General features: G+C 46.7%; 2 protein-coding genes across 4 annotated transcripts in view; both read left to right on the forward strand.

Moving 5' to 3' along the window:
• LOC138634242 (diacylglycerol kinase beta) overlaps nt 1-26,825 on the forward strand; it is a 178,951-nt gene that overhangs the window by 134,968 nt on the left and 17,158 nt on the right. The window lies entirely within an intron of this gene.
• etv5a (ETS variant transcription factor 5a) lies at nt 460-13,313 on the forward strand. Of its 3 annotated transcripts, XR_011311963.1 has the most exons (14): nt 460-602; nt 2,517-2,663; nt 2,813-2,909; nt 3,000-3,047; nt 3,307-3,357; nt 6,087-6,210; nt 7,067-7,369; nt 7,472-7,791; nt 9,106-9,162; nt 9,312-9,380; nt 10,370-10,539; nt 10,637-10,744; nt 11,098-13,052; nt 13,087-13,313. XR_011311963.1 is itself a non-coding variant. In XM_069721017.1 (13 exons), exons 2-13 carry the CDS (start codon nt 2,616-2,618, stop codon nt 11,326-11,328), a joined length of 1,626 nt encoding a protein of 541 aa, XP_069577118.1. In that variant the 5' UTR covers nt 460-602; nt 2,517-2,615; the 3' UTR covers nt 11,329-13,313. The 3 variants fall into 3 exon arrangements, 2 of the variants coding, with proteins under 2 accessions (XP_069577118.1, XP_069577119.1); XM_069721017.1 differs by having other exon boundaries at nt 11,098-13,313; XM_069721018.1 differs by having other exon boundaries at nt 461-602; nt 10,637-10,738; nt 11,098-13,313.

Raw genomic sequence — 26,825 nt, forward strand, 5'->3', positions numbered from 1 at the left:
GAACTTTTAGACACTCCTCTCATAATTAATTAATTGCGATGATTATATTTATCCTTAATAAAGTACAGTGTATGAAACAGCGTGAGTATATTTAACATAGGCTATATATATTTCAGTGCAATGATCTATCTTAACAGTGGCTGGAAAGTGAGCGTGACACTGACGTCTCTCCAGCATCTGTGTAGGTTTGTATCTTTAGTATATTTCCAGTGCAGCTGGCCTTTTAACAAACACGTCTTGACAGTGATGGTTGGAAAAAATGTGAATGAAATCCAGCCATTCATAAAAATAGGTCACTGCTGCGCCGTGATTGGCCAAACCAAACCTCATACATAAATCATGAGGTCCGGAGCGGCCATTGGCTCCTTGCTTGATGGACAGACTCGATCCCCCAATCAGCGCACGTCTCTGCGTGCGGCTCGCGCCCAGGGGAAAACCGACGGGGCCATCAACGAAAAGCTCAGTCAAGTTTTGTGAGTCGAAGGAGGCACAGCGGTCTAACAGCGCGCAGCCGACTACACGACTCTCAGCACGCTGTTTTTTTATCTGGATATTTCTAACACCTTATTTCGATATAGAGGACTTATACACACACCAACAAGGTAAGCTGCAGTGTTTACATCGGCGTGAACGTGCTTTTGTGAAGCCGTGTTATGGCTAACTGTTTTTCTAACGGTCTTTTTTAGTCTTTGAACGAGCGCAACGCCATCTTATTTAAAGATATTTACTTTGGCAACCATTTTATATTCACTTATATCTGCGTGACTAGACGCCGTGTGTCGTGTGTGTTGTATGTGAGTCTCGGTTTATCTGCGTGTCTGCGTGGATATTAGCTGTTGGGTCACGAGAGGCCAGCGACTGTTTATGATTTTTTTTTTTTTTTTTTTTTATGAATGAACGGGCCATTTTTTCTTTCCTCAGTGTTTCCACACGGATCGAGTTTCACTTCATTGAGAAAAACAAGGGAGGGCTGGGTGGGTGGGTGGGGGAAGGGCGGGGGGGGGTCGGGCCCCCCATCAGCTAGTGTGCACACAGTTTGATCAAAGTAATCAGCATTATCCAAGTTTAACAGTGTGCTCTTTTATTTGACACGTGTGGTTAATTTTTGTCTAATTGTTTAATGGAACATGTCGCTTATTGTTTTTTGTTTATATTTCCTGAGGTTCAGGATAATTATGCCACATTTCATTATTGTTAGTGATAGATTTTAAAGCACAGTTCATGCACTACGCAAAGTGCTTCACGTTGTTGCTTTTTAAAGTAACTTCAGTGTTTTAATCTGTTTTTAAATGTCCTTTTCTTTTGCCTGATGTTTTAATGGTTTCGTGTGAATTTCTTGATTGTTAACCTAACCTAAACTTAAATTCATACTATCAGCTTTATTTTAACTGTGTGAATGTCATGCCAGAGTAAAGCTAATAAAGTTAAGTAATGATAACTGAATTAATTAAATCATAGCTATTATTAATAATTAAAGTAATAGAAATGGAGCATGAAGCCGGGCAGACTGAGGTGAAGTGCGCCTGTAATTATTGCCCAGCAGCGCTCCTTCATTCCTCCTCCGTTGGGAGCAGATCGAGGAGTGAGTCAGTCACTCTTCTCCGGGAGGAGTGAGAGGAGTGAGAGGAGACGCTGCGGTTCAAAGGAAACTGAATAAGTTGTTGTGTCTGATGTGCTCGGAGCTCGGAGCCTCCATAACACACTAACCAGCTCGTTTTCTACCCTGTTTGGGAGACTGAAGAGCGGGAAACTCTTCCGTCCAAGTCCTTAACTCAAGATCTCCGAGCTGATTATTATGGGATGTGGTGCCCACAGATGGCCGGTGGAACTTATATAACGGTATTACATCGGTTGATTAATGACCGTGTGTTTACATCGCGCTGCTTCCAACGAGCTAAAGAGCCGAACGGCACATCCGGGAACTTTGGCTTTCACAACAGTCCCCGCCTCCTTTTGGGGGAAAACAAACGCCCCTCTCCACAGACTTCAATGTAAAACAGCTAACCACATAACTAACTACACAGAGACTCTTAGTTGCACCAACAATGATGTGAACAACTCTTAAAAAGATGCCGATAGAAGGGCTCCATGCTCCTCTCTATACAGGGAAGACGGAAGTGACGTTTTATGGCAGGTAGAGTGTGAATATAATCCCGAGACATGGCGCCGCCATGTTCTTTCAAAGTCTTTTAGATCCGGTGGTTTACAACGGGTTGGTTTTTGTAAAGTTATTTTACATTGAAGTTTATGGAGAGAGTCGTTTGTTTTCCCCCAAAAGGGGGCGGGGACGTTTCTGGAAGCCAAAGTTCCCGGATGTGCCGGTCCGATCTCCAGCTCAGTCAGGAGAGCGGTTTGATGGTGATGAAGCCTGGCACGTATTAAAACATAAACCGGTGTATCAGACCTGCCTTGAACCTTTTCTGTCTCCTTTTAATATTTGTTGTTGTTTGCTTCTCTCAGTCCAACAATGAACAGGATGTTTTGTGACGCCTCTGCTCTGTGCTCATGTTTTCCAGTGACCCTGAACGTGGCCCCGACACTGTCTCTTTAAGGCAAATAACTTCCCCCTCCCCCCTTATATTGGACCCCCTCCCCTCCATAATCTGACAGGCAGCATGGACGGATTCTACGATCAGCAGGTCCCTTTCATCGTCCCTCCCAGTGTAAGTGGACACGTGACAGCCTGGCACATAACACCACCTGCTTCACCTCCTCTCTGACTCCACCAACGACCTCCCTGTGGTCACTCCTACATGTACAGTCTGCTCACACCTCCTGCATCGTCTGACTTCACTCTTTATTTTCCAAACAGCACAAGTCTCACGTGGGGGCAGTGTCTCCCAACAGGCCTCCCTACATCGACAGGAAGAGGAAGTTTGTGGACACGGAGCTCGCCCAGGACACCGAAGGTACCGGCCTCGTTTTAATCGGCGCTCCAGATGTTTACATTCGATGGCACCAAACTTCAGCCTGAACCTCCTTCACTGTTTTTCTTCCAGAACTCTTCCAGGACCTCAGTCAGCTGCAGGAGATCTGGATCGCAGAAGGTGAGATTCACGTTTATTTCACTTTTACACACCAGGATGTCAGAGGAATTATTACGGATGTGTTTCTAACGGGATGAAATAGGAGCAATTTGAGATTAAAGATTAAATATTGCAGTTTTTGAGTTTGCAATCAGAGCAAGAAGCTCAAAGTCATGAGAAACTGCTGAGCGAGAACATTTCTGTGTTTTTGTCTGCTGTACACGTCAGCGTGTCGGAGATGAAAGGTGTGTTGGTCTGACATGCGTGACTCTCTTTACAGCCCAGGTGCCCGACGATGAACAGTTCGTCCCAGATTTCCAGTCGGACAGCTGTGAGTACCTCGTTTCTGTTCTTCCTCCATCTGTGTGACCTGGACGTTGTCCGTCCACCTGCTCACAATTCGCTCGTCCTGCCGGCTTCCTGCCTGAGTTGGGAAGACGTTGACAAATCAGGTTAAAAGAATATCGCTGGCTTCCACTGTCGGAGTAGCAGGTTTCCAGGTCCCGTCGCGTTCATACAGAACTCGTTCTTTGTCTTCCAAACACAGCTCTGGGAAACACCCCCCCCCACACACATTTTGAGTTTAATCAGCCGATTGGCATGGGGGCATCACATGAGCCCGGCTCCTAATCTGATTTCACACTTTCCTGCACTCAGGCCCTGCTGCTGCTGAAGTGGACTAGATTCTGGTTGGTAGTGCAGCTTCAGAGCTGCCTGTTATTCTCCTGCTACCCACAAATAACGTCCCTCAAACTGACCCCCCCCCCCCAAAAAAAAATGCTTTGCACATCCCTTTAATGCTGCAGTGGATGGATGTCTCCCCCTCAACCCTCAACCTCCGCTCAGTGTTTCTGCGTTCATGTTTTGGTCTGATGCGCGTGAGGTGGAGGCAGAGGCAGAATGTGGAGGTGGAGGTGACTGCCTGTTAAATGTTGGTTTATGCAGCTCGGCGAGCTGCAAACCAAACGCTTCATTATTATCAAGGTTGATGGATTGACGTGTGTTTATAGATCGTTCTGTCCAAGGTTGTCTGCAGTTATAGGTTGTCTGCATATAGTCGGCTCACTGTGGTGTCGTCTCTGACCTTGTACTGTGTGTGTGTGTGTGTGTGTGTGTGTGTGTGTGTGTGTGTGTGTGTGTGTGTGTGTGTGTGTGTGTGTGTGTGTGTGTGTGTGTGTGTGAGAGGCAGTCAATGCTGTGCCAGGCTGCAGGCTATTCAGTAAAACCAGACTTTTCACTGTGATTCTTTCACACATGCAGCTTTGACCTATAAACAGGGCTCCCACAGGTCCAGGAATTTTAAAAACTCTTTTCCATACAGGGAATATCAGGGAGTTTTGTTTGCATGTTTAAATTTTAGTTGCCCTTTTTTATTGAAATGTAACATTTTCTTTGGCTGTAGCCCACAGACTCGATATAAAACTACAGACTGGATATAAAACTACATACTGTATATAAAACTACAGACTGGATATAAAACTACAGACTGGATATAAAACCACCGACTGGATATAAAACTACAGACCGGATATAAAACTACAGACTGGATATAAAACTACAGACTGGATATAAAACTACAGACTGGATATAAAACTACAGACTAAATATAAAACTACAGACTATATATAAAACTACAGACTGGATATAAAACTACAGACCGGATATAAAACTACAGACTGGATATAAAACTACAGACTAAATATAAAACTACAGACTATATATAAAACTACAGACTAAATATAAAACTACAGACTATATATAAAACTACAGACTAAATATAAAACTACAGACTGGATATAAAACTACACACTAAATATAAAACTACAGACTAAATATGAAACTACAGACTGGATATAAAACAACAGACTGGATATAAAACTACCGACTTGATGTAAAACCACAGACTGGATATACAACTACAGACTTAAAATAAAACTACAGACTAAATATAAAACTACAGACTGGATATAAAAAACAGGTTAAAAAGACCTGTTTTTGGGGGCGTGTCTGTTTGATTGACAGGCCTGTGGTGCAGTCAGGTTACAGCTATCGGTGGGCGGGACGTAGTATCGTCAGGTTTCCAATCAGATCAGTCAGATCCAGCGCTGGCTCCTCCCCCAGCTCGTCCAAATATGGTCACTTCCTGCTCCAAACCACTACGAACGAGTAAAGATGGTGACGGACAGAATCTGAACTGGAGGATTCATAACGTTCACAAACGATGACATCACTGATGGATGATGACATCACTGATGGATGATGTGTAGCTGTAACGTTAGTTAGCTACTTTGTTAGCATTAGTGGTCACTGACAGAAATTGTAAATGTAGCTTATTAGTTTGCGAGCTAATTACTGTTATTGTTAGATCAATTCTTTGCCTCTGTATTTAGACATGTATTTGATTTATTTTAATATTGACATGTGTCAGCCTGGTTTGAACAGCTGACTCTGTACAAATAACGTGGTCTTAGACAGAGTAAGATGCTTCATCTCCCCATCAGCTCCTTTTCTGGTTGGCGGGTCTCATCCGAGCCGTTAGCTTTCACAGCTCACGTGCACACGCTCGGCTCTGCGGGCGGATTCATTGGACCGGCGCTGCTCGGTGCTCTGGGGTCCAGTTTCTGCCTGGCTGTTACACGGTGCCCCAAAAACTGCTGGTAATAAGCAGGATGCTGCAGCTTGTGTCTAATGGTTACAGCCCGGGAGAAGAAAATCATTCGGCACCATTAGATTACAGCCTCACTGATTCATGAGTATTGGTATTGGCTCGCCCTAATGGGAATCAGACGAGAGCTCTGATTGGCTGTGTGTATGTAGTGCGGTTGGTATCATGCTACATGCAGTGGTGGGCGGATGATTGTTTTCAGAGTGCAGTCGAGTGTCATTACGGCGGATGATAAACTGCTGCTAAGTGGCTCTGTCAGTCTGGGAGCACAGACATGGTCCGTCTGCTGCAAATGTGGTTAAGATAACTGCTGCTTCTCTGTTTATGGCTTCCAATTATGGGATATCTGGAGTTTATCTAATGCACTGCTACTTCTCTCTGCGTGTCCTATTTAGTGATGTTTCATGGCCCACCAGCAGCCAAGATCAAGCGAGAGCTGACTCCATCCAAGGATCTGTCTCCCTGCCGCCAGGACCGGAGTCCCATGCCCTACGGAGAGAAGTGCCTTTACAGCTACAGGTGTGTTTACCAAGAGTCCGACGTCAGTGTCGGCTAAATGCAGCAAACAAATCAACAACTGCATGTGCCTGAATTTTCTGCAATTAACTAAAGATAAAACAGAAGTCGTGTTTTTTTGGTGCCGAGGAAGAACGATTGAAAGTCAGCTTCAATCACTGACATTAAAAACCACAAACTGAGCCAGAAGTCTCAGAGTCGTCATGGACTCAGATCTCAACCTGAACAGTTGTATTAAATCAGTCTACTATCACCTGAAGAATATATCAAGGTCTCTGTAAAAAGTCAGACAGATAGCTGCTGCTCGAGTCCTCACTGAGACCAAGAAACTGGACCACATCCCTCCAGTTCTGAGGTCTTTACACCGGCTTCCTGTCCAACACAGAATCCACTTCAACATCCTGCTGCTGGTTTATGAAGCACTGAACGGTTCATTTGTGATCTGCTGCGACCTTCTGAACCATCCCGACCCCTCAGGTCATCTGCTGCTCTCCTTCTTGTTCCCAGTCATAACTAAACATGGAGAAGTAGCGTTCAGTTTCTATGCTCCATATATCTGGAACAAACTCCCAGAAAGCTGCAGGTCTGCTGAGACTCTCAGATCCTTTAAATCAGGACTGAAGACTTCTCTGGTTGCTGCTCTGCACTCAACCAGATTCCCGGATCCTATTTTTATCAATCTACCTTTATCTCTTTATCTATTTTAATGTTTGAATCAGTTTGTAATTGTTTTTAAATGTCATGTTTTACTGGTTTCATGTAAAGCACTTTGAATTGTCTCGTTGAAATGTGCAAATAAAGTTCCTGTGGGAGTTGTATGTTTTCCTGTTGACCTCTGACCCCATCTCCTCCTCCACAGTGCCTGTGACAGGAAACCCACTCCCGGGTTCAAGCCATTAACTCCCCCCTCCACACCTGTCTCCCCCTGCGGCCCCACCAGCACACCAGGAGCGCACCAGCTGAGTGAGCAGACCTCCCTTCCCCCTCCACACCCCCACGTTGCCAACTCGACCCCGGGGCCGCGTCCGCTGCACGTACAGCAACCTCTGACGGCGAGCGCCGGCCCCCCCAGCCAGCAACCCCTCCCGGTCCACAGCCCCCCCTTCGCCGTGCCCTGCGCACCCATTGGCCAGGATGTCTCCAGCTTCTCACCTGAGCACAGGTGAGCACCCAAAGTGAAGCTTCTGGTTCTGGTGGAGGGACTTTGTGTTTCCAGAAACAGACCGAATCACGTTGTGTTGTCGCCTCCTTCCCTCTTGTTCAGATTCCAGAGGCAGATGTCAGAGCCATGTCTACCTTTCCCCCCCTCCGACAGTCAGGGGCGCCCCCCGTTCCTGCCCCAGGCCCCCCCCAGCAGCAGCAGCCTGTCACGTGACGGCCGGCCTCCGTACCACAGGCAGATGTCGGAGCCGCTGGTGGCTGCGCTTCCACAAGGCTTCAAGCAGGAGCTCATCGACCCGCGATACACTGAGCAGGGCGTGCCCGTCATGGGGCCCCCGGGTCCTCCTCCGGGCCCCGCCCACAGGCCTGCTTTCCACCCCATGGCCATCAAGCAGGAGCCTCATGACTTCTGCTTTGATTCTGGTGAGTAGTTCGGTTTATAACATTTTTTCTCTCTCCTCTTGCTCAAAGAGGACGTCGGTTGGTCAACGTCCCGGACTGTGGAGCAGACGGAGGCTGAGGAATCTGCCTGGCCATGTTTGCTCGGGGCACTAACACACGCCTGAGAGTTTCAGCATGCAGGAGAGGCCTCTTTTTACTCACGCTCTCTCTCCAATCCTAATCTGCATCATCCCCCCAGAGTCGTGCCAGGAAAGTAAAAGTGGGTCTTTTAGCTCGGCGTAAGCCTTCAAGGGCAGAAAGTAAATGGGTCAGTGAAGCAGGTGCAGAAAGCCTCTTCTCCGACCCTACCTGGAATAGATGTAGGCCGGTGACCTGGGAGGACTTAGTGACCCGCAGCCACGTCTGGAAACTCAGCTCAGTTTTAACACAAAGCCAACGGAGCCGGTTCTCTTCAAACCGTGATGGCAGAGAGGCTGTCAGCGGTGTTTGATCCTCACGCCCACTCACCCAGCTGTTCTTCTCAAATTCTGCTACTTTTTTTTTTTTTTTTTTCTGCCTCCCTCCCTCTCATACTCTTGATTCCTGGTCTGCTGTCCATATAACCGGCAGCCTGGGCCGTGATGTAATGACAAATCCTCTTAGCTTCTTATGGCCTTTAAATACCTACGTCACTGTGGACATCTCTCTGGAGAAGACGTGCGTGTCTGTGTGTCGACATGGAGCGCATCGTTTTCTGGATATCTGCCCACCGTTACGTTGACATGAAGACACAGTTCCAACATTGGAGCTTTTTTCTCAAGAGGAGGGAGAGACTTCAGGAAACACGAGGTTGATGTCAGGCTGTCTTATCAGAGGACGGAGTGATGGGGGGCCAGAGGGGAGGGAGGGGGCATAACTCGATTGTCATTGAGATTTCATACAGCCACCACAGTGCTAATCCCATTTAAAGGCTTGGAGAACATGGGAGCTGTGCAGTGTGCTCTGATCATCTGATCAGGGCTTAGTCCACTCCTAGGTGTGTGTGTGTGTGTGTGTGTGTGTGTGTGTGTGTGTGTGTGTGTGTGTGTGTGTGTGTGTGTGTGTGTGTGTGTGTGTGTGTGTGTGTGTGTGTGTGTGTGTGTGTGTGTGTTTTAGCCCAGCTGTTGGAGCTGTAGATGAACTGTATATTCAGTGTGATTTTAGACTCCACAAACGGAGCTCCACTATTAATGCTGTGGCAGCGGTCCAAATATGTGTGTCAGCTGTGAGCTGGGTTTTGATGTATTACACATCTGATATGACAGTGAGGATGTTTCTGCTCTAAATATAACCACCTGTCTCCCTCTTTGTTTACAGAAGTGCCTAACTGTCAATCATCATTTGGGAGAAGCTTCTACCAAAATAACCACGAAAGTAAGTTCAAATTATTGTGTGTTTGAGTGGTTTCATGACGAGCCTGTGACAGCTCAGGAAAGTGGTCAGCAGCATGTGAGGGGAACGTGTACATTCAGTTACTCCTTCATCCTTCATCTCATTAATACTCCATTTCTTTTCAATTCCAGGCTTCTCCTTCGACCGAGATCCTCAGCTCTACTTTGATGATACATGCGTGGTTCCTGAAAAATTAGACGGTAAGACTGGAAATATTTTTGAGGTGAAGAACAAACGTGAGTGCAGACATACTGGACCTTGTGTGCTTATAAAGTGGTGCAGAATAAACAGAAAGTCGGCTTCATACTGTGTCCATGTTGGAGTACATTACAGAGCAGCAAGCAGTGACGTCACCTGTTGGTTTGTGAACGGTATGAAGCCTCCAGTTTGGAATTTGGCCATGTTGCTAGTTCAGAGCAGTTTGGAGCAGGAAGTGACCATATTTGGACCACAGACTGGATATAAAAGAGTTCGTAGCTTCAGGTCTGTAAAATGTTTCTGATCCAGAAGTGTCTTCAGCTGCAATACCAGCGAGTGCCACTAGAGGTCGGCTCCAAAAAGCCTCCGGCTCCATAGACTCCCATTCAACTTCTCTCATCAAATCCAAAGTGAATAAAATGTGTCCATCAGTTATCTCGGTGTTGTTAGCTAAAGTCACTCCTTCTTATTAGTTTTCTGGAGGTCCATCTGAAAATAATCCCTCATTCATTAGAAAAGAAGATTCAAGAAGACCTGTTTTTGGGGGCGTGTCTGTTTGATTGACAGGCCTGTGGTGCAGTCAGGTTACAGCTATCGGTGGGCAGGACGTAGTATCGTCAGGTTTCCAATCAGATCGGTCAGATCCACCGCTGGCTCCTCCCCCAGCTCGTCCAAATATGGTCACTTCCTGCTCCAAACCGCTCCAAACTAGCAAAGATGGTGACGGACAGAATCTGAACTGGAGGATTCATAACGTTCACAAACCAACGATGACATCACTGATGGATGATGACGTCATTGCTAGATGATGGTTGAGGTGGAGGCTTTTTTGTGGTATTGCTGCTTGCATCGGCCTCATTTTTCACTTAGAAGCTACAAACACTTTTATATGCAGTCTATGATTGACACTTGTGTTTTCGTTATGATTTCTCCTTCCGCCTCTTTTATATTATTTATCCTGATTTTTTTTCCCCTCTCCTTCCACTTCCAGGTAAAATCAAGCAGGAGCCATCCGTGTACCGTGATGGACCTCCTTACCAGCGCCGCGGCTCCCTGCAGCTCTGGCAGTTCCTCGTCACCTTGCTCGATGACCCCGCTAACGGCCACTTCATTGCCTGGACCGGTCGGGGCATGGAGTTCAAACTCATCGAGCCCGAGGAGGTCGGTTCCCGTTTGGTGCAAACACACGTGCGCACACATCCTCTTCTCTGCAGACAGACATTTGAGTTTCGAATAAGTGTTTTTGTGTCGTCGTCAGGTGGCTCGTCGCTGGGGCATCCAGAAGAACAGACCGGCCATGAACTACGACAAGCTCAGCCGCTCGCTACGATACTACTACGAGAAGGGCATCATGCAGAAGGTAAAGGCACGTTCACAGTTTTCTTTCCCTCTCACCTTTCCCCGGCAACCACATATATCGACTGGGGTGAAAATAGTGACCGAGACATTTAAATAAAACCATGAGCGGTCGTCTGATCCAGCAGCTGCTGACCTCATCTCTTCTGCTAAATATGATGATGAATTTTTGGTAGCTGTTCTCTGCCTCCGAATTGACGTGAAAAACTAAAATATAGGTAGATTAGTCAATGTGATGCTGGAACTTGACTTTTCACCATCAAGTCCAGGTTCTGTGAAGGAAATTCCAGCTTTAGAAATGTTCAACATGCTGCTGATGCAGAGGTTTCCTGTGAGTGAAACGTGTGTCTTGTGGTTTGTCAGGTGGCCGGTGAGCGGTACGTCTATAAGTTCGTGTGCGATCCGGAGGCTCTGTTCTCCATGGCCTTCCCCGACAACCAGAGGCCCAATCTGAAGGCGGACCCGGACAGCCTGCCGGGCCTGGAGGACGACACTGTGCCGCTCACCCACTACGACGACGCTGCCCCCTACCTGCTGGAGGGCGGGGAGCAGTGCGTGGCGGGCCTGCCCTTCACAGACGGCTACGGCTACTAATGCAGCGGCGTCCCGCCGCACAACACACACGTACACGCAAACACTCCCAAAGTCTCTCGATGCTTAAAATCCAGAGCTGGACCCACTGAGCGCTCGGCTCCGACTCGGTTCCCTCTTCTGCTCCCTGGAAGATCTTCACAAAACTCCGTACGCTCCCCAGCTCAGAAAGAACGAGGGGAAACCCTGCAGCAGCTCTTCTACTGCAAAACAAACCAGAGGTACAGGTGGACTGGACTTGGTAGCTCCGCCCACCTTACGAGCTGTCTGAGGTGAGGCGAGGGGCTGCTGTTGCCGTGGAGACCAAACGAAGCGAGGCCACGGGGCCATCATGTTGAAGTGGATCGACAGACGCCCCTTCGTACAAGATTGCAAGAGTTATAACATTTCTGATTGTGTGACAATCTGCTTTTGTTAAAAACAATCACATAGTAAAACATTTCCAATCTAACAGCACACTTGTAAACGCAGCGCTGTCCTAGAGTTGCCTTTTCTGGGTTCCCACATTTTCACGTCACCACATCTGAACTAGAAGATCCGTAAAAGGGCTTTAATTTGCATAAAAAAACGGATTGACGAAAAGAGACACAACATTATCGAAACACTAATTTGTTTTCTGTAGATAGGACTGCAGTTGTTGTTGTTGTTTTTGTTTTTTTTATATGCCAGCTGTTGTATGATTTTTGTTGCGCCGTCAGAGACCTCAGGTTTCTGGGGCGTTGCTGTATTTCAGGCTCGGCGGTCGGTCGGGCTGCTTTCTCATGTAAATGTTCCGCTCTTTCATCCATGTAAGAGATTGTATCTGCTTCCCCACAGCGAGAGCCCAAAGCCCTCTCGGTACACTCCTCTGTGTGTTCACCCCTGCTGGACCCTTATTCATCATATTTAGAGATACATACAGAAGTGTATATTCTCCCAGCGGGTGTTTTTAATTCATAAAAACAGAAGAAGTACGTGCGATAAACGGTCCCATGTTCCTGTATTTCTGTCCGGATGCTCCATGTTTCCTCGGCAGTGTACTAATTCCTCTGATGCACCAAGTATGGCAGGAGCATCAGGAAGCTGCATGCAAAACAAAAAGAAAGGACTCCTTCACGTTGGACTCGACTCCGCTTCTCTCTGCATGGTGTCCACAAACATATCGCTTCACCGTCTGTGAACAAAGAGCATATTCCTGATATTCTCTGCAGTTGTTTTTTTTTAGTTCATGATTTACGTTTTGAACGGGGGCAAAGACAAACTTCTATAAAGTATATATTTTTGCTATAAGGCTGTGTTTGTTTGGGTTGAAATGTCCAAGTTCTGTAGTTCTGGCTCCGATAGACACCTTTTAAAAACAGGCTGTTATCTTTATGATGCTACTACTGCAGACTGTTCCTGTTGAAGCCTCTGGACTGGTTGGTGTGTGTGTGGAAGGTCTGTGTGTCTCTGTCTCTCTCTGTGGGGTGGGGAGGGGTCTCTGTATGTCTGTGTGTCTCTGTCTCTCTCTGTGGGTGTGGGGAGGTGTGTCTCTGTCTCTCTCTGTGGGTGTGGGGAGGTGTGTCTCTGTATGTCTCTGTCTCTCTCTGTGGGTGTGGGGAGGTGTGTCTCTGTCTCTCTCTGTGGGTGTGGGGAGGTGTGTCTCTGTCTCTCTCTGTGGGTGTGGGGAGGTGTGTCTCTGTCTCTCTCTGTGGGTGTGGGGAGGTGTGTCTCTGTATGTCTCTGTCTCTCTCTGTGGGTGTGGGGAGGTGTGTCTCTGTCTCTCTCTGTGGGTGTGGGGAGGTGTGTCTCTGTCTCTGTGTTAGAGTGCCAGAGTTCCATCAAAGGCCAAAGTGAAGACACACTTTATATCATGGAGTCCAGCACAGGGATTGTCTGCACTTGTATAGGCTTCGGTCCGCCCCCCTCCTGCCCCGCCCCCCTCCTCCCCTCCTTCCACAATGTGTTTCTTACACTGCTGAGTTTCTGATCATCTGTACTGGGTACAATAAATGGTCCTTAATGCTTCACTGCCTGCAGCCCTGGTGTGTTTCCTCCTCTTCCCTCCTGCCTGGAGTCAGCTGACCTGGCTGACGTCTGAGTCACATGTTTCTGCTGACACCGATGTATTCCTGGGTAGATGATTACTCTCTTTTAACCTGTAGCATGTGTGTTTGAGCAAAGTCTGGGCAGCTATGTACACGGGGGGAAAAACAGGATTCATTTCCTCAGTGCTGTAATTTATTTAGTTTAGTATAACCCATAAACAATAAAGTACCCAATACATGTGCTCCTGTTCAGTGAGGCTAACGAGAAGCTGTTAAATAAATGGAAGTAAACAGAGACCTCACATTTAAGGACTCTGGAATTTAAATAATTGTTATCTTTAAATAGGGTTGTTGACACAGGCTGTATATACAAGTGGACGGAGCTTCAAGCTCTGATCATGGTTCATCAGATATCTTTGTTCATCAGACATCTTAGTTCATCAGATATATATTTGTTCATCAGATATCTTAGTTCATCAGATATCTTTGTTCATCAGATATCTTTGTTCATCAGATATCTTTGTTCATCAGATATCTTTGTTCATCAGATATCTTTGTTCATCAGATATCTTTGTTCATCAGATATCTTTGTTCATCAGATATCTTTGTTCATCAGATATCTTAGTTCATCAGATATCTTTGTTCATCAGATATCTTAGTTCATCAGATATCTTTGTTCATCAGATATCTTTGTTCATCAGATATCTTTGTTCATCAAATATCTTTGTTCATCAAATATCTTTGTTCATCAGATATCTTAGTTCATCAGATATCTTTGTTCATCAGATATCTTTGTTCATCAAATATCTTTGTTCATCAGATATCTTCGTTCATCAGATATCTTTGTTCATCAAATATCTTTGTTCATCAGAGATCTTTGTTCATCAGATATCTTTGTTCCACCCAGACTGAGCGAGCTGATCAGTTTAGTGTTTCTATGTTCTGTATTTATTCAGTTGGAGACTAGAAATCCTCTCTGTTGCTAGGTGGTTGCTAAAGGTCCGACTACTTCCTGGAGTAGGAAACGTTATATAAGAGTCTACTGACGGGACTGATTGTTTTCCAGTTGTTAGTCATACCCCATGTGTTGCCATGGAAACGGATCACACTAACAAAAGGTTTTATATTTAGAGAGTGAATTGCTCCACAATATGAACACATGTAGATTACATGTTTTATTTAGCTGGTAACTTGTTGACTTGTAACTGGTGTTCTTCAGTGATGCATTCAGGACCAAAGCGCTTGAATATTGCTGAATTAGGATTCTTTCTCACATACTGGCCAAGATAATTTTTTTAATATCAACCACAGATTGTATATAAAAGTGTTCGTAGCTTCAGGTCTGTAAAATGTTTCTGATCCAGAAGTGTCTTCAGCTGCAATACCACCGAGTGCCACTAGAGGTCGGCTCCAAAAAGCCTCCGGCTCCATAGACTCCCATTCAACTTCTCTCATCAAATCCAAAGTGAATAAAATGTGTCCATCAGTTATCTCGGTGTTGTTAGCTAAAGTCACTCCTTCTTCTTAGTTTTCTGGAGGTCCATCTGAAAATAATCCCTCATTCATTAGAAAAGAAGATTCAAGAAGACCTGTTTTTGGGGGCGTGTCTGTTTGATTGACAGGCCTGTGGTGCAGTCAGGTTACAGCTATCGGTGGGCGGGACGTAGTATCGTCAGGTTTCCAATCAGATCAGTCAGATCCACCGCTGGCTCCTCCCCCATCTCGTCCAAATATGGTCACTTCCTGCTCCAAACCGCTCCGAACTAGTAAAGATGGTGACGGACAGAATCTGAACTGGAGGATTCATAACGTTCACAAACATTGTTATCGCTGTGTACGTTCCTCCATCAGCTGACGTAGAGGCAGCAGTGGACACCATCTACTCCACTGTGTCCAAACTGCAGACTCAGCATCCCGGTGCATTTTTGGCAGTTACTGGAGACTTTAACCAGTCTGGATAAAGTACTGCCAACTTTGCACCAGTATGTTAACTGCCCCACAAGGAACAATAAAACCCTGGACCTACTGTATGCTAATGCCATGGATGCATACAGTACTACTGCCCTTCCCCCCTTTGGTAGATCAGACCACAACCTGGTCCTGCTGACTCCCAGGTATGTCCCCCTGGTGCAGAGGCAGCCTGTGTCCACCAGGACTGTGAGGAGGTGGACACAGGAGGCTAAAGACACGGACTGGGATGTGCTGTGTGGACCACATGGGGAGGACATCAACAGCATGACGGACTGTATCACAGAATACATTAAATTCTGTGAACACTCCACCGTACCATCCGGGACTGGACACTGCTTCCCCAACAATAAACCGTGGATCACCAGTGACCTGAAAGTTCTTCTTAATAAGAAGAAAGCAACCTTCAGGTCTGGGGACAGGGAGGAGCTCAGGAGAGTGCAGCGCCACCTGAAGGAGAAGATGAGGGAGTGCAAGGACTCCTACAGGAGGAAGCTGGAGGCCAAACTCCAGCAGAACAACGTGAGGGAGGTGTGGACCGGTATGAAGGAGATTACTGGGTTCAAGGGGAGCGAGAGACAACCAGGGGGAACCTGGAGAGGAACAACCAGGGGGAACCAGGAGAGGAACAACCAGAGGGAACCTGGAGAGGAACAACCAGGGGAAACCTGGAGAGGAACAACCAGAGGGAACCTGGAGAGGAACAACCAGAGGGAACCTGGAGAGGAACAATCAGGGGAAACCTGGAGAGGAACAACCAGAGGGAACCTGGAGAGGAACAACCAGAGGGAACCTGGAGAGGAACAATCAGGGGAAACCTGGAGAGGAACAACCAGAGGGAACCTGGAGAGGAACAACCAGGGGGAACCTGGAGAGGAACAACCAGGGGGAACCTGGAGAGGAACAACCAGGGGAAACCTGGAGAGGAACAACCAGGGGGAACCTGGAGAGGAACAACCAGGGGGAACCTGGAGAGGAACAACCAGGGGAACCTGGAGAGGAACAACCAGGGGAAACCTGGAGAGGAACAACCAGGGGGAACCTGGAGAGGAACAACCAGGGGGAACCTGGAGAGGAACAACCAGGGGGAACCTGGAGAGGAACAACCACCTGGAGAGGGGGAAACCTGGAGAGGAACAACCAGGGGAAACCTGGAGAGGAACAACCAGGGGAAACCTGGAGAGGAACAACCAGGGGGAACCTGGAGAGGAACAACCAGGGGGAACCTGGAGAGGAACAACCAGGGGAAACCTGGAGAGGAACAACCAGGGGGAACCTGGAGAGGAACAACCAGGGGAAACCTGGAGAGGAACAACCAGGGGGAACCTGGAGAGGAACAACCAGAGGGAACCTGGAGAGGAACAACCAGGGGAAACCTGGAGAGGAACAACCAGGGGGAACCTGGAGAGGAACAACCAGGGGGAACCTGGAGAGGAACAACCAGGGGGAACCTGGAGAGGAACAACCAGAGGGAACCTGGAGAGGAACAACCAGGGGAAACCTGGAGAGGAACAACCAGGGGGAACCTGGAGAGGAACAACTAGGGGGAACCTGGAGAGGAACAACCAGGGGGAACCTGGAGAGGAACAACCAGGGGGAACCTGGAGAGGAACAACCAGGGGGAACCTGGAGAGGAACAACTAGGGGGAACCTGGAGAGGTCCAATGAGCTAAACTGTTTCTTCAACAGGTTTAGTTCACCACCCTCATCTGTCTCCTCCACACCTTACCCCTCCCAAACACCTCTGCTGCCTCCCCCCTCCCCCCCGTGGTGAACTGCATAGAGACATCAATCTCAAAGGGCTCTTCCTCCATCGACACCCCCTCCCACCCCCTTCTCTGTGACGACTGGCCAGGTTAGGAGACAGCTGGAGACTCCACCAGCGCAACGCTGCAGGATCTGACGGCATCCGACCGGTTGCCCTCACATCTCATGTGATGAAGGTGCTGGAGAGGCTGGTCTTGGCCCACCTCAGGCCGCTGGTGAAATCTCTGGACCCTCTGCAATTTGCGTACCAGCCTCATGTGGGAGTGGACGACGCCATCATCTACCTGCTGCAACGAGCTCAGTCTCACCTGGATGGAACCGGTGACTCTGTGAGAATCACTTTCTTTGATTTCTCCAGTGCATTTAACACCATCCAACCACTGCTGCTGAGTGAGAAGCTGCGGGTGGTGGGGGTGGACACGTCCACCGTCTCCTGGATCACTGACTACCTGACAGGCAGACCACAGTTTGTCCGTCTGGGCAGTGTGCTGTCTGATACGGTGGTCAGTGGTACTGGAGCTCCTCAGGGAACTGTTCTGTCTCCTTCCTGTTCATCTTCTACACCACTGACTTCCAGTACAACTCAGAGTCAAGACATCTGCAGAAGTTCTCTGATGACTCTGCAGTGGTAGGATGTATAAGGGATGGACGGGAGGAGGAGTCAGTGGTCGGTGTATAAGGGATGGACGGGAGGAGGAGTCAGTGGTCGGTGTATAAGGGATGGACGGGAGGAGGAGTCAGTGGTCGGTGTATAAGGGATGGACGGGAGGAGGAGCCAGTGGACGGTGTATAAGGGATGGACGGGAGGAGGAGTCAGTGGTCGGTGTATAAGGGATGGACGGGAGGAGGAGTCAGTGGTCGGTGTATAAGGGATGGACGAGAGGAGGAGTCAGTGGTCGGTGTATAAAGGATGGACGGGAGGAGGAGTCAGTGGACGGTGTATAAGGGATGGACGGGAGGAGGAGTCAGTGGTCGGTGTATAAGGGATGGACGGGAGGAGGAGTCAGTGGTCGGTGTATAAGGGATGGACGGGAGGAGGAGTCAGTGGACGGTGTATAAGGGATGGACGGGAGGAGGAGTCAGTGGACGGTGTATAAGGGATGGACGGGAGGAGGAGTCAGTGGACGGTGTATAAAGGATGGACGGGAGGAGGAGTCAGTGGACGGTGTATAAGGGATGGACGGGAGGAGGAGTCAGTGGTCGGTGTATAAGGGATGGACGGGAGGAGGAGTCAGTGGTCGGTGTATAAGGGATGGACGGGAGGAGGAGTCAGTGGACGGTGTATAAGGGATGGACGGGAGGAGGAGTCAGTGGACGGTGTATAAGGGATGGACGGGAGGAGGAGTCAGTGGACGGTGTATAAAGGATGGACGGGAGGAGGAGTACAGGGCAGTAGTGGAGGACTTTGTGGAGTGGGCGGGAAGGAATCACGTGCTCCTGAACGTGGCCAAGACCAGAGAGATGGTGGTCGACTTCAGGAGGAAAACGACGGCTCCACAACCGCTGAGAGTTCTGGGAGAGGAGGTGGACATGGTGGAGGAGTACAAGTACCTGGTGTCTCCATGACAACAGACTGAACTGGAAGACCAACATCAACGCTGTCTACAAGAAGGTGATGAGTCGACTCTTTTTCTTGAGGAAACTTTGATCCTTCAATGTGTGCAGCGAGATGTTGGAGATGTTCTACCATCTGTTGTGGCCAGTGAACTGTACTTCACTGTGGTCTGCTGGGGGGGAGAGGAAAAGGGGGGGGGGGGCATTGGAGCCGGAGACACCAACAAACTCAACAAACTGGTTAAGAAGGCCGGCTCCATCATCGGCTACAATCTGGATAGTCTGGAAAAGGTGGTGGAGAGGAGGACGCTGAGGAAACTATTGTCCATATTGGATAATCCTGTCCACCCTCTCAACCACCTGCTGCAGGGACAGCGGAGCACTTTCTCCAAAAGACTCCTCCAGCTCCGCTGTCACAAGGACAGATACAGGAGATCATTCCTGATACAGGAGATCATTCCTGATGCAGGAGATCATTCCTGATACAGGAGATCATTCCAGATACAGGAGATCATTCCTGATACAGGAGATCATTCCAGATACAGGAGATCATTCCTGATACAGGAGATCATTCCAGATACAGGAGATCATTCCTGATACAGGAGATCATTCCTGATACAGGAGATCATTCCTGATACAGGAGATCATTCCAGATACAGGAGATCATTCCTGATACAGGAGATCATTCCTGATACAGGAGATCATTCCTGATACAGGAGATCATTCCTGATACAGGAGATCATTCCAGATACAGGAGATCATTCCTGATACAGGAGATCATTCCAGATACAGGAGATCATTCCTGATACAGGAGATCATTCCTGATACAGGAGATCATTCCAGATACAGGAGATCATTCCTGATACAGGAGATCATTCCAGATACAGGAGATCATTCCTGATACAGGAGATCATTCCTGATACAGGAGATCATTCCTGATACAGGAGATCATTCCTGATACAGGAGATCATTCCAGATACAGGAGATCATTCCTGATACAGGAGATCATTCCTGATACAGGAGATCATTCCTGATACAGGAGATCATTCCTGCCCACCGCAATAAGACTTTACAATAACTCACCTCTGGCAAAATCCATCACACAACAATAACACTGTTGACTGTGTTTCTTGGTTGTTTGTATATAATATAGATATATACTGTACTGTATATAATGTATATACTGTGCATTTTATATTTTATATTTATATTTTATGTTTTTTACTGCTATTTTATTGCTTTTCTATTATTCTATTATTATCTTATTGCTTCTGTATGCTGCTGTAGCGAAAATATTTCCCCTCGGGGATTAATAAAGTAACTACCTACCCTAACCTAACCCAACGATTACATCACTGATGGTCGATGACATCACTGATGGTTGCTGGTTGTGTGAAACAAGCCATCGGCTTAAGTCCGTACTTCGACAGTGCTGATTCATTGTCTTAGTGTCCAGCAGAGAGAAATGTGTTTGGGTCGCCCCTCAACATCCATCATACCACATGACCACGAGCTGCTTCCATTTAAGTTATTGGTCCAAATGTAATGTGGTCCTTTGAACCTTCAGATCACTGCAGGCATTCAATGCACCTTAACCGTCACAACCAGGTGCCAAACACGCTTCTGGTCACCATAATAAAACCTAACACTCAACTTCACCCTAAAGCAAAGTCTAAACCCTCCATGATGTGGAGATCAAACTAAATCTGCTCAGAAATGTCCTCACAACAATGGGTTTAAAACACAATTTGTCCACATGAATATACAGACACACACTCACACACACACACAGTCACACACTCTGACACACTCACACACTCTCACACACTCACACACTGACACACTGACACACTCTCACACACTGACACACTCACACACACTGACACACTCACACACTCTCACACACTGACACAGTCACACACTCCCACACTGACACACTCTCACACACTGACACACTCACACACTCTCACACACTGACACAGTCACACACTCCCACACTGACACACTCTCACACACTGACACACACACACACACTCTGACACACTCTCACACACTGACACACTGACACACTCTCATACATACACACACACACACACACACACTCACACACACTCTGACACACTCACACTCACACACTGATAGACTCACACTCTCTCTCTCTCTCACACACACACACACACACACACACACACACACACACACACACACACACACACACACACACACACACACACACACACACACACACACACACACACACACACACTCACACATTCACACACTCACACACACTCTGACACACTCATACTCTCACACACACTCTGACACACTCTCACACTAACACACTCTCACACACACTCTGACACACTCTCACACACTGACACACTCACACACTCTGACACACTCTCACACACTCACACACTCTGACACACTCTCACACACTGACACACTCTCACACACTCTCACACATTGACACACACACACTCTGACACACTCTCACACTCACACATTCACACACTCACACACACTCTGACACACTCTCACACTAACACACTCTCACACACACTCTGACACACTCTCACACACTGTGACACACACACACACACACACACACACACACACACACACACACACACACACACACACACACACACACACACACACACACACTCGTACACTCATACTCATACACTCGGACACTCACACCCAGTTTGAGTGAGTTCTGCTGTCCTCTGGCTATGACTGCTGATAAATATGGGCCAACTCGCTGAGCTTGCACGCTGCTAATTACCATGGTGATGGAGGTTTTAGTCCTACAACTCTGTTGCCTAACGGATTTCTCTCAAACACACATTCCACCCACGTCATTAGTTACTGCAGTCATGAGGATTATTTATTTTTACATGAACCGTTGCTGCCCTCTGGTGGATTCTTATCTTTCCTACAGGAAGATGGAGGGTGTTTACCTCAGCAGCTGCACTCTGAAGAATTTTTGGTTTAGATTTTTGATGTTTGAAGAATGGGTTGTTTTACTGAATTGTAATGTGCTCCTTTTTTTTTATATTGGTGCGGTGTACGAGGAGTTTGCCTGCAGAAGTGCATCTACTGTGTCGGCGTAGCAAAGAGCTGGACACAACTGTTATTGTGGTTTTAAATGATGCTTAATAAAACACTTGTTTCTTCCTTTTGCCTTGTTCTGGAAATGGTGGCTCAGTTGGTAAAGTGTTAATTCTCTGTTTTCCAGGGGTTCCTGGGTTTTGTGTTTCCTTCTGTCCAACCAACTACAGTTCTGGACCTAGTCCAGGTGTAATGTAGTCTAGAGGTCAACAAAGCAGTGAAATGTCCTTTTTCTATTTTGACAATGAATAAAGGTTTCCTAAAATGTGTTTCGGACAGCGTTCAGGCTTCATCTACAGTGTCTGAGACGCTTTAACAACATGAAGAGGACGATGAGTGGCTCAAAGCTGGAAGGAAGGTTTCCCTTAACTTTTCCTTAAAGTACCGAATGGGAAGCGAACTTCAGCATTTGCAGTCTGAACATCGTGAGGGATAACTGCTGTGGTGGCGTGTCCTTTTCATTGAAACGGTGCCATCTTAATAGAGCTCCGCTTGACTCACACATTAAACCGCTCCAAATCATAACGCTGCAGTTGCAGAGTCAGTTGTTTCGTTTATTCTCACATTAATGAAAAAAGTTTACAAAACATTCTCGTTGTAACGTGAGGTCAAAGACTGTACCGATGCCCCTTCCTCACGTTTCCTCCATGTTTGGTGAGGAAGAACAAAAAACTCCGTCCTCCTTCTCCCCTATCACAGCTGATAATCAGCTGACAATCATTCAATTCAATTCAATTCAATTCAATTCAATTCAATTCAATTCAATTCAATTCAATTCAATTCAATTCAATTCAATTCAATTCAATTCAATTCAATTTTATTTATATAGCGCCAAATCACAACACAGGTTATTTCACAGCACTTAACACATTAAAGTCCTTACAGCAAGAATTTACAATATTATACAGAGAAACCAACAATTCAACAATTCAACAATTCAACAATTCCCACATAAGCTAGGAGCGAAAAAAAACCTCTTTAAGGGAGAAAAACCTCCAACAGAGAGAAGAAAAACTCCTTTTAACAGGAAGAAACCTCCAACAGAACCAGGATCAGAGGTGGGCGGAGCATCTGTTAACAGAACCAGGATCAGAGGTGGGCGGAGCATCTGTTAACAGAACCAGGATCAGAGGTGGGCGGAGCATCTGTTAACAGAACCAGGCTCAGAGGTGGGCGGAGCATCTGTTAACAGAACCAGGATCAGAGGTGGGCGGAGCATCTGTTAACAGAACCAGGCTCAGAGGTGGGCGGAGCATCTGTTAACAGAACCAGGATCAGAGGTGGGCGGAGCATCTGTTAACAGAACCAGGCTCAGAGGTGAGCGGAGCATCTGTTAACAGAACCAGGCTCAGAGGTGGGGGGAGCATCTGTTAACAGAACCAGGCTCAGAGGTGGGGGGAGCATCTGTTAACAGAACCAGGATCAGAGGTGGGCGGAGCATCTGTTAACAGAACCAGGCTCAGAGGTGGGCGGAGCATCTGTTAACAGAACCAGGATCAGAGGTGGGCGGAGCATCTGTTAACAGAACCAGGCTCAGAGGTGAGCGGAGCATCTGTTAACAGAACCGGGCTCAGAGGTGGGGGGAGCATCTGTTAACAGAACCAGGATCAGAGGTGGGCGGAGCATCTGTTAACAGAACCGGGCTCAGAGGTGGGGGGAGCATCTGTTAACAGAACCAGGCTCAGAGGTGGGGGGAGCATCTGTTAACAGAACCAGGATCAGAGGGGGGCGGAGCATCTGTTAACAGAACCGGGCTCAGAGGTGGGCGGCCATCTGCCTCGACCGGTTGGGGTGAGAGGAGAGCAGAGAGAGAAAAGGACAGCATAGAGATAGAAGAGAAGAACTGTTGGTGGAGATGACAAGCGCAGAGCAGAGACATGCAGCTCCATGACGGGACATCTGGAAAAGAAAGAAGAGAAACTACACGAGTGAAGGAACTGAATGGAGACAACAGACAATAAGAAGAAACTATGGGAGAGAAGAAGATGGTGAGGTATGAGTCAGTTAAAGAGTAGGAGGAAGAAAAGAAGCTCAGCATGTAACGAGGTCCTCCAGCAGCCTCGGCCTATAACAGCATAACTAAGGGTTGGTTCAGGTCTACCTGAGCCAGCCCTAACTATAGGCTTTATCAAGAAGGAACGTTTTGAGTCTAATCTTAAAGCTAGAGAGGGTTTCTGCCCCTCCAACACAAACTGGGAGCTGGTTCCACAGGGGAGGAGCCTGAAAACTGAAGCTCCGCCTCCCATTCTACTTCTGGAAACTCCAGGAACCACAAGTAGACCAGCGTACTGAGAGAGAAGTGCTCTGCTAGGATTATATGGTTCTATAAGATCTCTAAGATATGATGGAGCCTGGTCATGTAGAACTTTGTAAGTCATCAAGAGAACTTTAAATTCTATTCTTGATTTAACAGGAAGCCAGTGAAGAGAAGCTAAAACTGGAGAAATATGATCTCTCTTGCTAAATCCCATCAGTACTCTTGCTGCAGCATTTTGGATCAGCTGCAGGTTTTTAATGAGTAATTTGGACATCCTGACAACAAGGAATTACAAGAATCTAGTCTAGAAGTAACAAACGCATGGATGAGTTTTTCTGCGTCACGCTGAGGAAGGATTTTCCTGATTTCATTAATATTACGTAGATGAAAGAAGGCAGTTCTGGAGATTTGCTTTATACGGTGTCTAAAGGACAAATCCTCATCAAAGATGACTCCAAGGTTCCTCATAGTTTTGCTGGAGGCCAAGACAACATCATCTAGAGTAACTAAGTGATTACAGAAAGAGTTTCTGAGGTGTTTAGGACCAAGTACAAGAACGTCTGTTTTGTCTGAATTTAGAAGCAGGAAGTTTTTGGTCATCCAGGACTTTATGTCTTTTAGACAGGCTTCAAGTTTTACTAACTGATTAGTTTCATCTGGTTTTATAGAAAGATATAGCTGAGTGTCATCTGCATAACAATGGAAGTTGATGCAGTGCTTCCTGATGACATCTCCTAATGGAAGCATGTAGAAAGTAAAAAGTATTGGGCCCAACACTGAGCCTTGTGGAACTCCATAACTAACTCTTGTTTGTCTGGAAGACTCATTGTTGACATGGACAAACTGGAATCTATCTGATAAGTAGGATTTGAACCAGTCTAATGCAGTTCCTTTAATCCTCGTAACGTCTTCTAATCTCTGTAATAAGATCGTATGATCAATCGTATCAAAAGCAGCACTGAGGCCCAGAAGAACAAGTACAGAGACGAGTCCATTATCTGAGGCTAATAAAAGGTCGTTAGTAACTTTCACCAGAGCTGTTTCTGTGCTATGATGAACTCTAAAGACTGAAAATCTTCAAACAGATCATTCCTTTGTAAATGATCACAAAGTTGATTTGCAACAACTTTTTCAAGGATTTTAGAAATAAACATCAGGTTGTAAATTGGTCTGTAGTTTCCTAAAACAGCTGATCAAGAGTCGGCTTTTTAAGTAAAGGTTTAATTACAGTCACTTTAAAAGCCTGCGGTACATAGCCGGTTACAATAGATAGGTTGATCTGATCTAATATGGAAGTATTAATTAAAGGGAAGACTTCCTTAAAAAGTTTAGTTGGGATGAGATCTAACAGACAGCTAGAGGATCCAGATGAAGAAATAATTCTAGTTAACTCAGAGCTCAATCATAACAAATACATACTAATTACTCAGCATATTCATTTCATCTTATTTCATAAGTCAAAAGAAAGATTTACATTACCTCAGTAAATAAGCAAATTCTAATATAATTTGTTATCAACACAAAATATGGCTCTAACAACTGCCTTCTTCTGTTTGTGTTGGTTCTGTTTGTGTTTTAGTCTCTTCCCTATCCAGACCCGTTGCCCCTCCTTGAGTCGAGCCTCGACCTGTCTGTTGGTTTGAAGTCACTGAGTTGTCTTTAAATTGTGGTTTTGACTCTTGGAGGGCAGCGACTCATCACTCAGCAACTACAGCATCCTTCTACTGTCTGTAATATCTTCGTTCTGGATGGAATCAATGCTGTCGTTGTGAACAGCTGTCTCTGTTTTCCCTTTACTTCCTTTATTGTGGTCACTCAGCTTCTGCTCAGATCTTCCTTCACAACTGATATTATGGACTTTTCCTTCTTTTTGACAGCATTAGATGCTTTTGTAAGACTTTGGCAGGCACTTCTCTGTCAGTCGTTCTCTTCCACTGTCTATGCCCCCCTCCCCCTCCCACTGCCAATCATTGTTTAACCAGCTGTATCAACATGGTTTGATATTAGCAGGAAAAAAATTTGATGTTCTCACAATATTCCAACATTTTGCCTGAAAAACTACAACTCAATTCAAAATAAGACAAATGATTTTTTTTTATCTGTAATCATATAAATACCAAACAAAAAATAGTATTGGTGAAAAATCAACTTTCTTACCTAAAAATCTGTTTCCTCTCTATGAAGTCTGCATGGGCCTGTTTACAGCCTGGACAGTCACCATGTGGCCTCAGTGACGTAAACACGGACTCATCAGATGACGTCATAAAATAAGGATCCTATATTTTAGCAAAGGTCGTTGGAGAAAGACAAAGTGGTTTGTGGGTCTGTGATTTCTCCACCAGAGGGCTGGTTGGTCGGCAGGAGGTGCTGTCATACGTTTGGATCTGTAATCTCAAGCTCCGGAGCAGGTCCTGACCTGCTCCTACAGCGCATGTTGCCATGGTGATGTGTCCCGATAAACCGTGACCGTTGCCCTGACAGTCAAACACTGACGTTACCTCACAGTCCGGGTCGCGAGGAGCCACGCTGAACGTCAACAGGTACGTCTGTCGTTAACGTTGTCGCGTGACGTCGCGGTTTTACAGGCCGTTGAGTCCGGAAACATGCGGGTGCACTCTAAGTACCCGGATGATGCAGTCAAAACGTCCCTGAAGAGGAGAGCTCAGCGGTCGCCATCTTGATTACGAACCACCGACGTGATGAAATGTTTGAATTGGGGCGTCAGAGGAAGATTTAGCTGCTGCAGAACTCGAGTGTTTATTTTTCACTACGTACCACCGAACTGCTGTTGGACAGAAGCCGACAGAAATACAGGTTAAAAAAACACGCTA

The sequence above is a fragment of the Brachyistius frenatus genome, unplaced genomic scaffold (genome assembly GCF_029030835.1).
Source record: "Brachyistius frenatus isolate BFR_SWC_R1_liver_20210118 unplaced genomic scaffold, ASM2903083v1 Contig_255, whole genome shotgun sequence".
Classification (NCBI taxonomy): Eukaryota; Metazoa; Chordata; class Actinopteri; family Embiotocidae; genus Brachyistius; species Brachyistius frenatus.

Excerpts from the sequence above, each read along its gene's own strand:
- etv5a (XM_069721017.1), top strand. The coding sequence starts at position 2,616 with ATGGACGGATTCTACGATCAGCAGGTCCCTTTCATCGTCCCTCCCAGT. Across the intron at positions 9,163-9,311 it reads CTACCAAAATAACCACGAAA|GCTTCTCCTTCGACCGAGAT; the intron begins GTAAGTTCAAAT and ends TTTCAATTCCAG. Across the intron at positions 10,745-11,097 it reads GCATCATGCAGAAGGTAAAG|GTGGCCGGTGAGCGGTACGT; the intron begins GCACGTTCACAG and ends GTGGTTTGTCAG.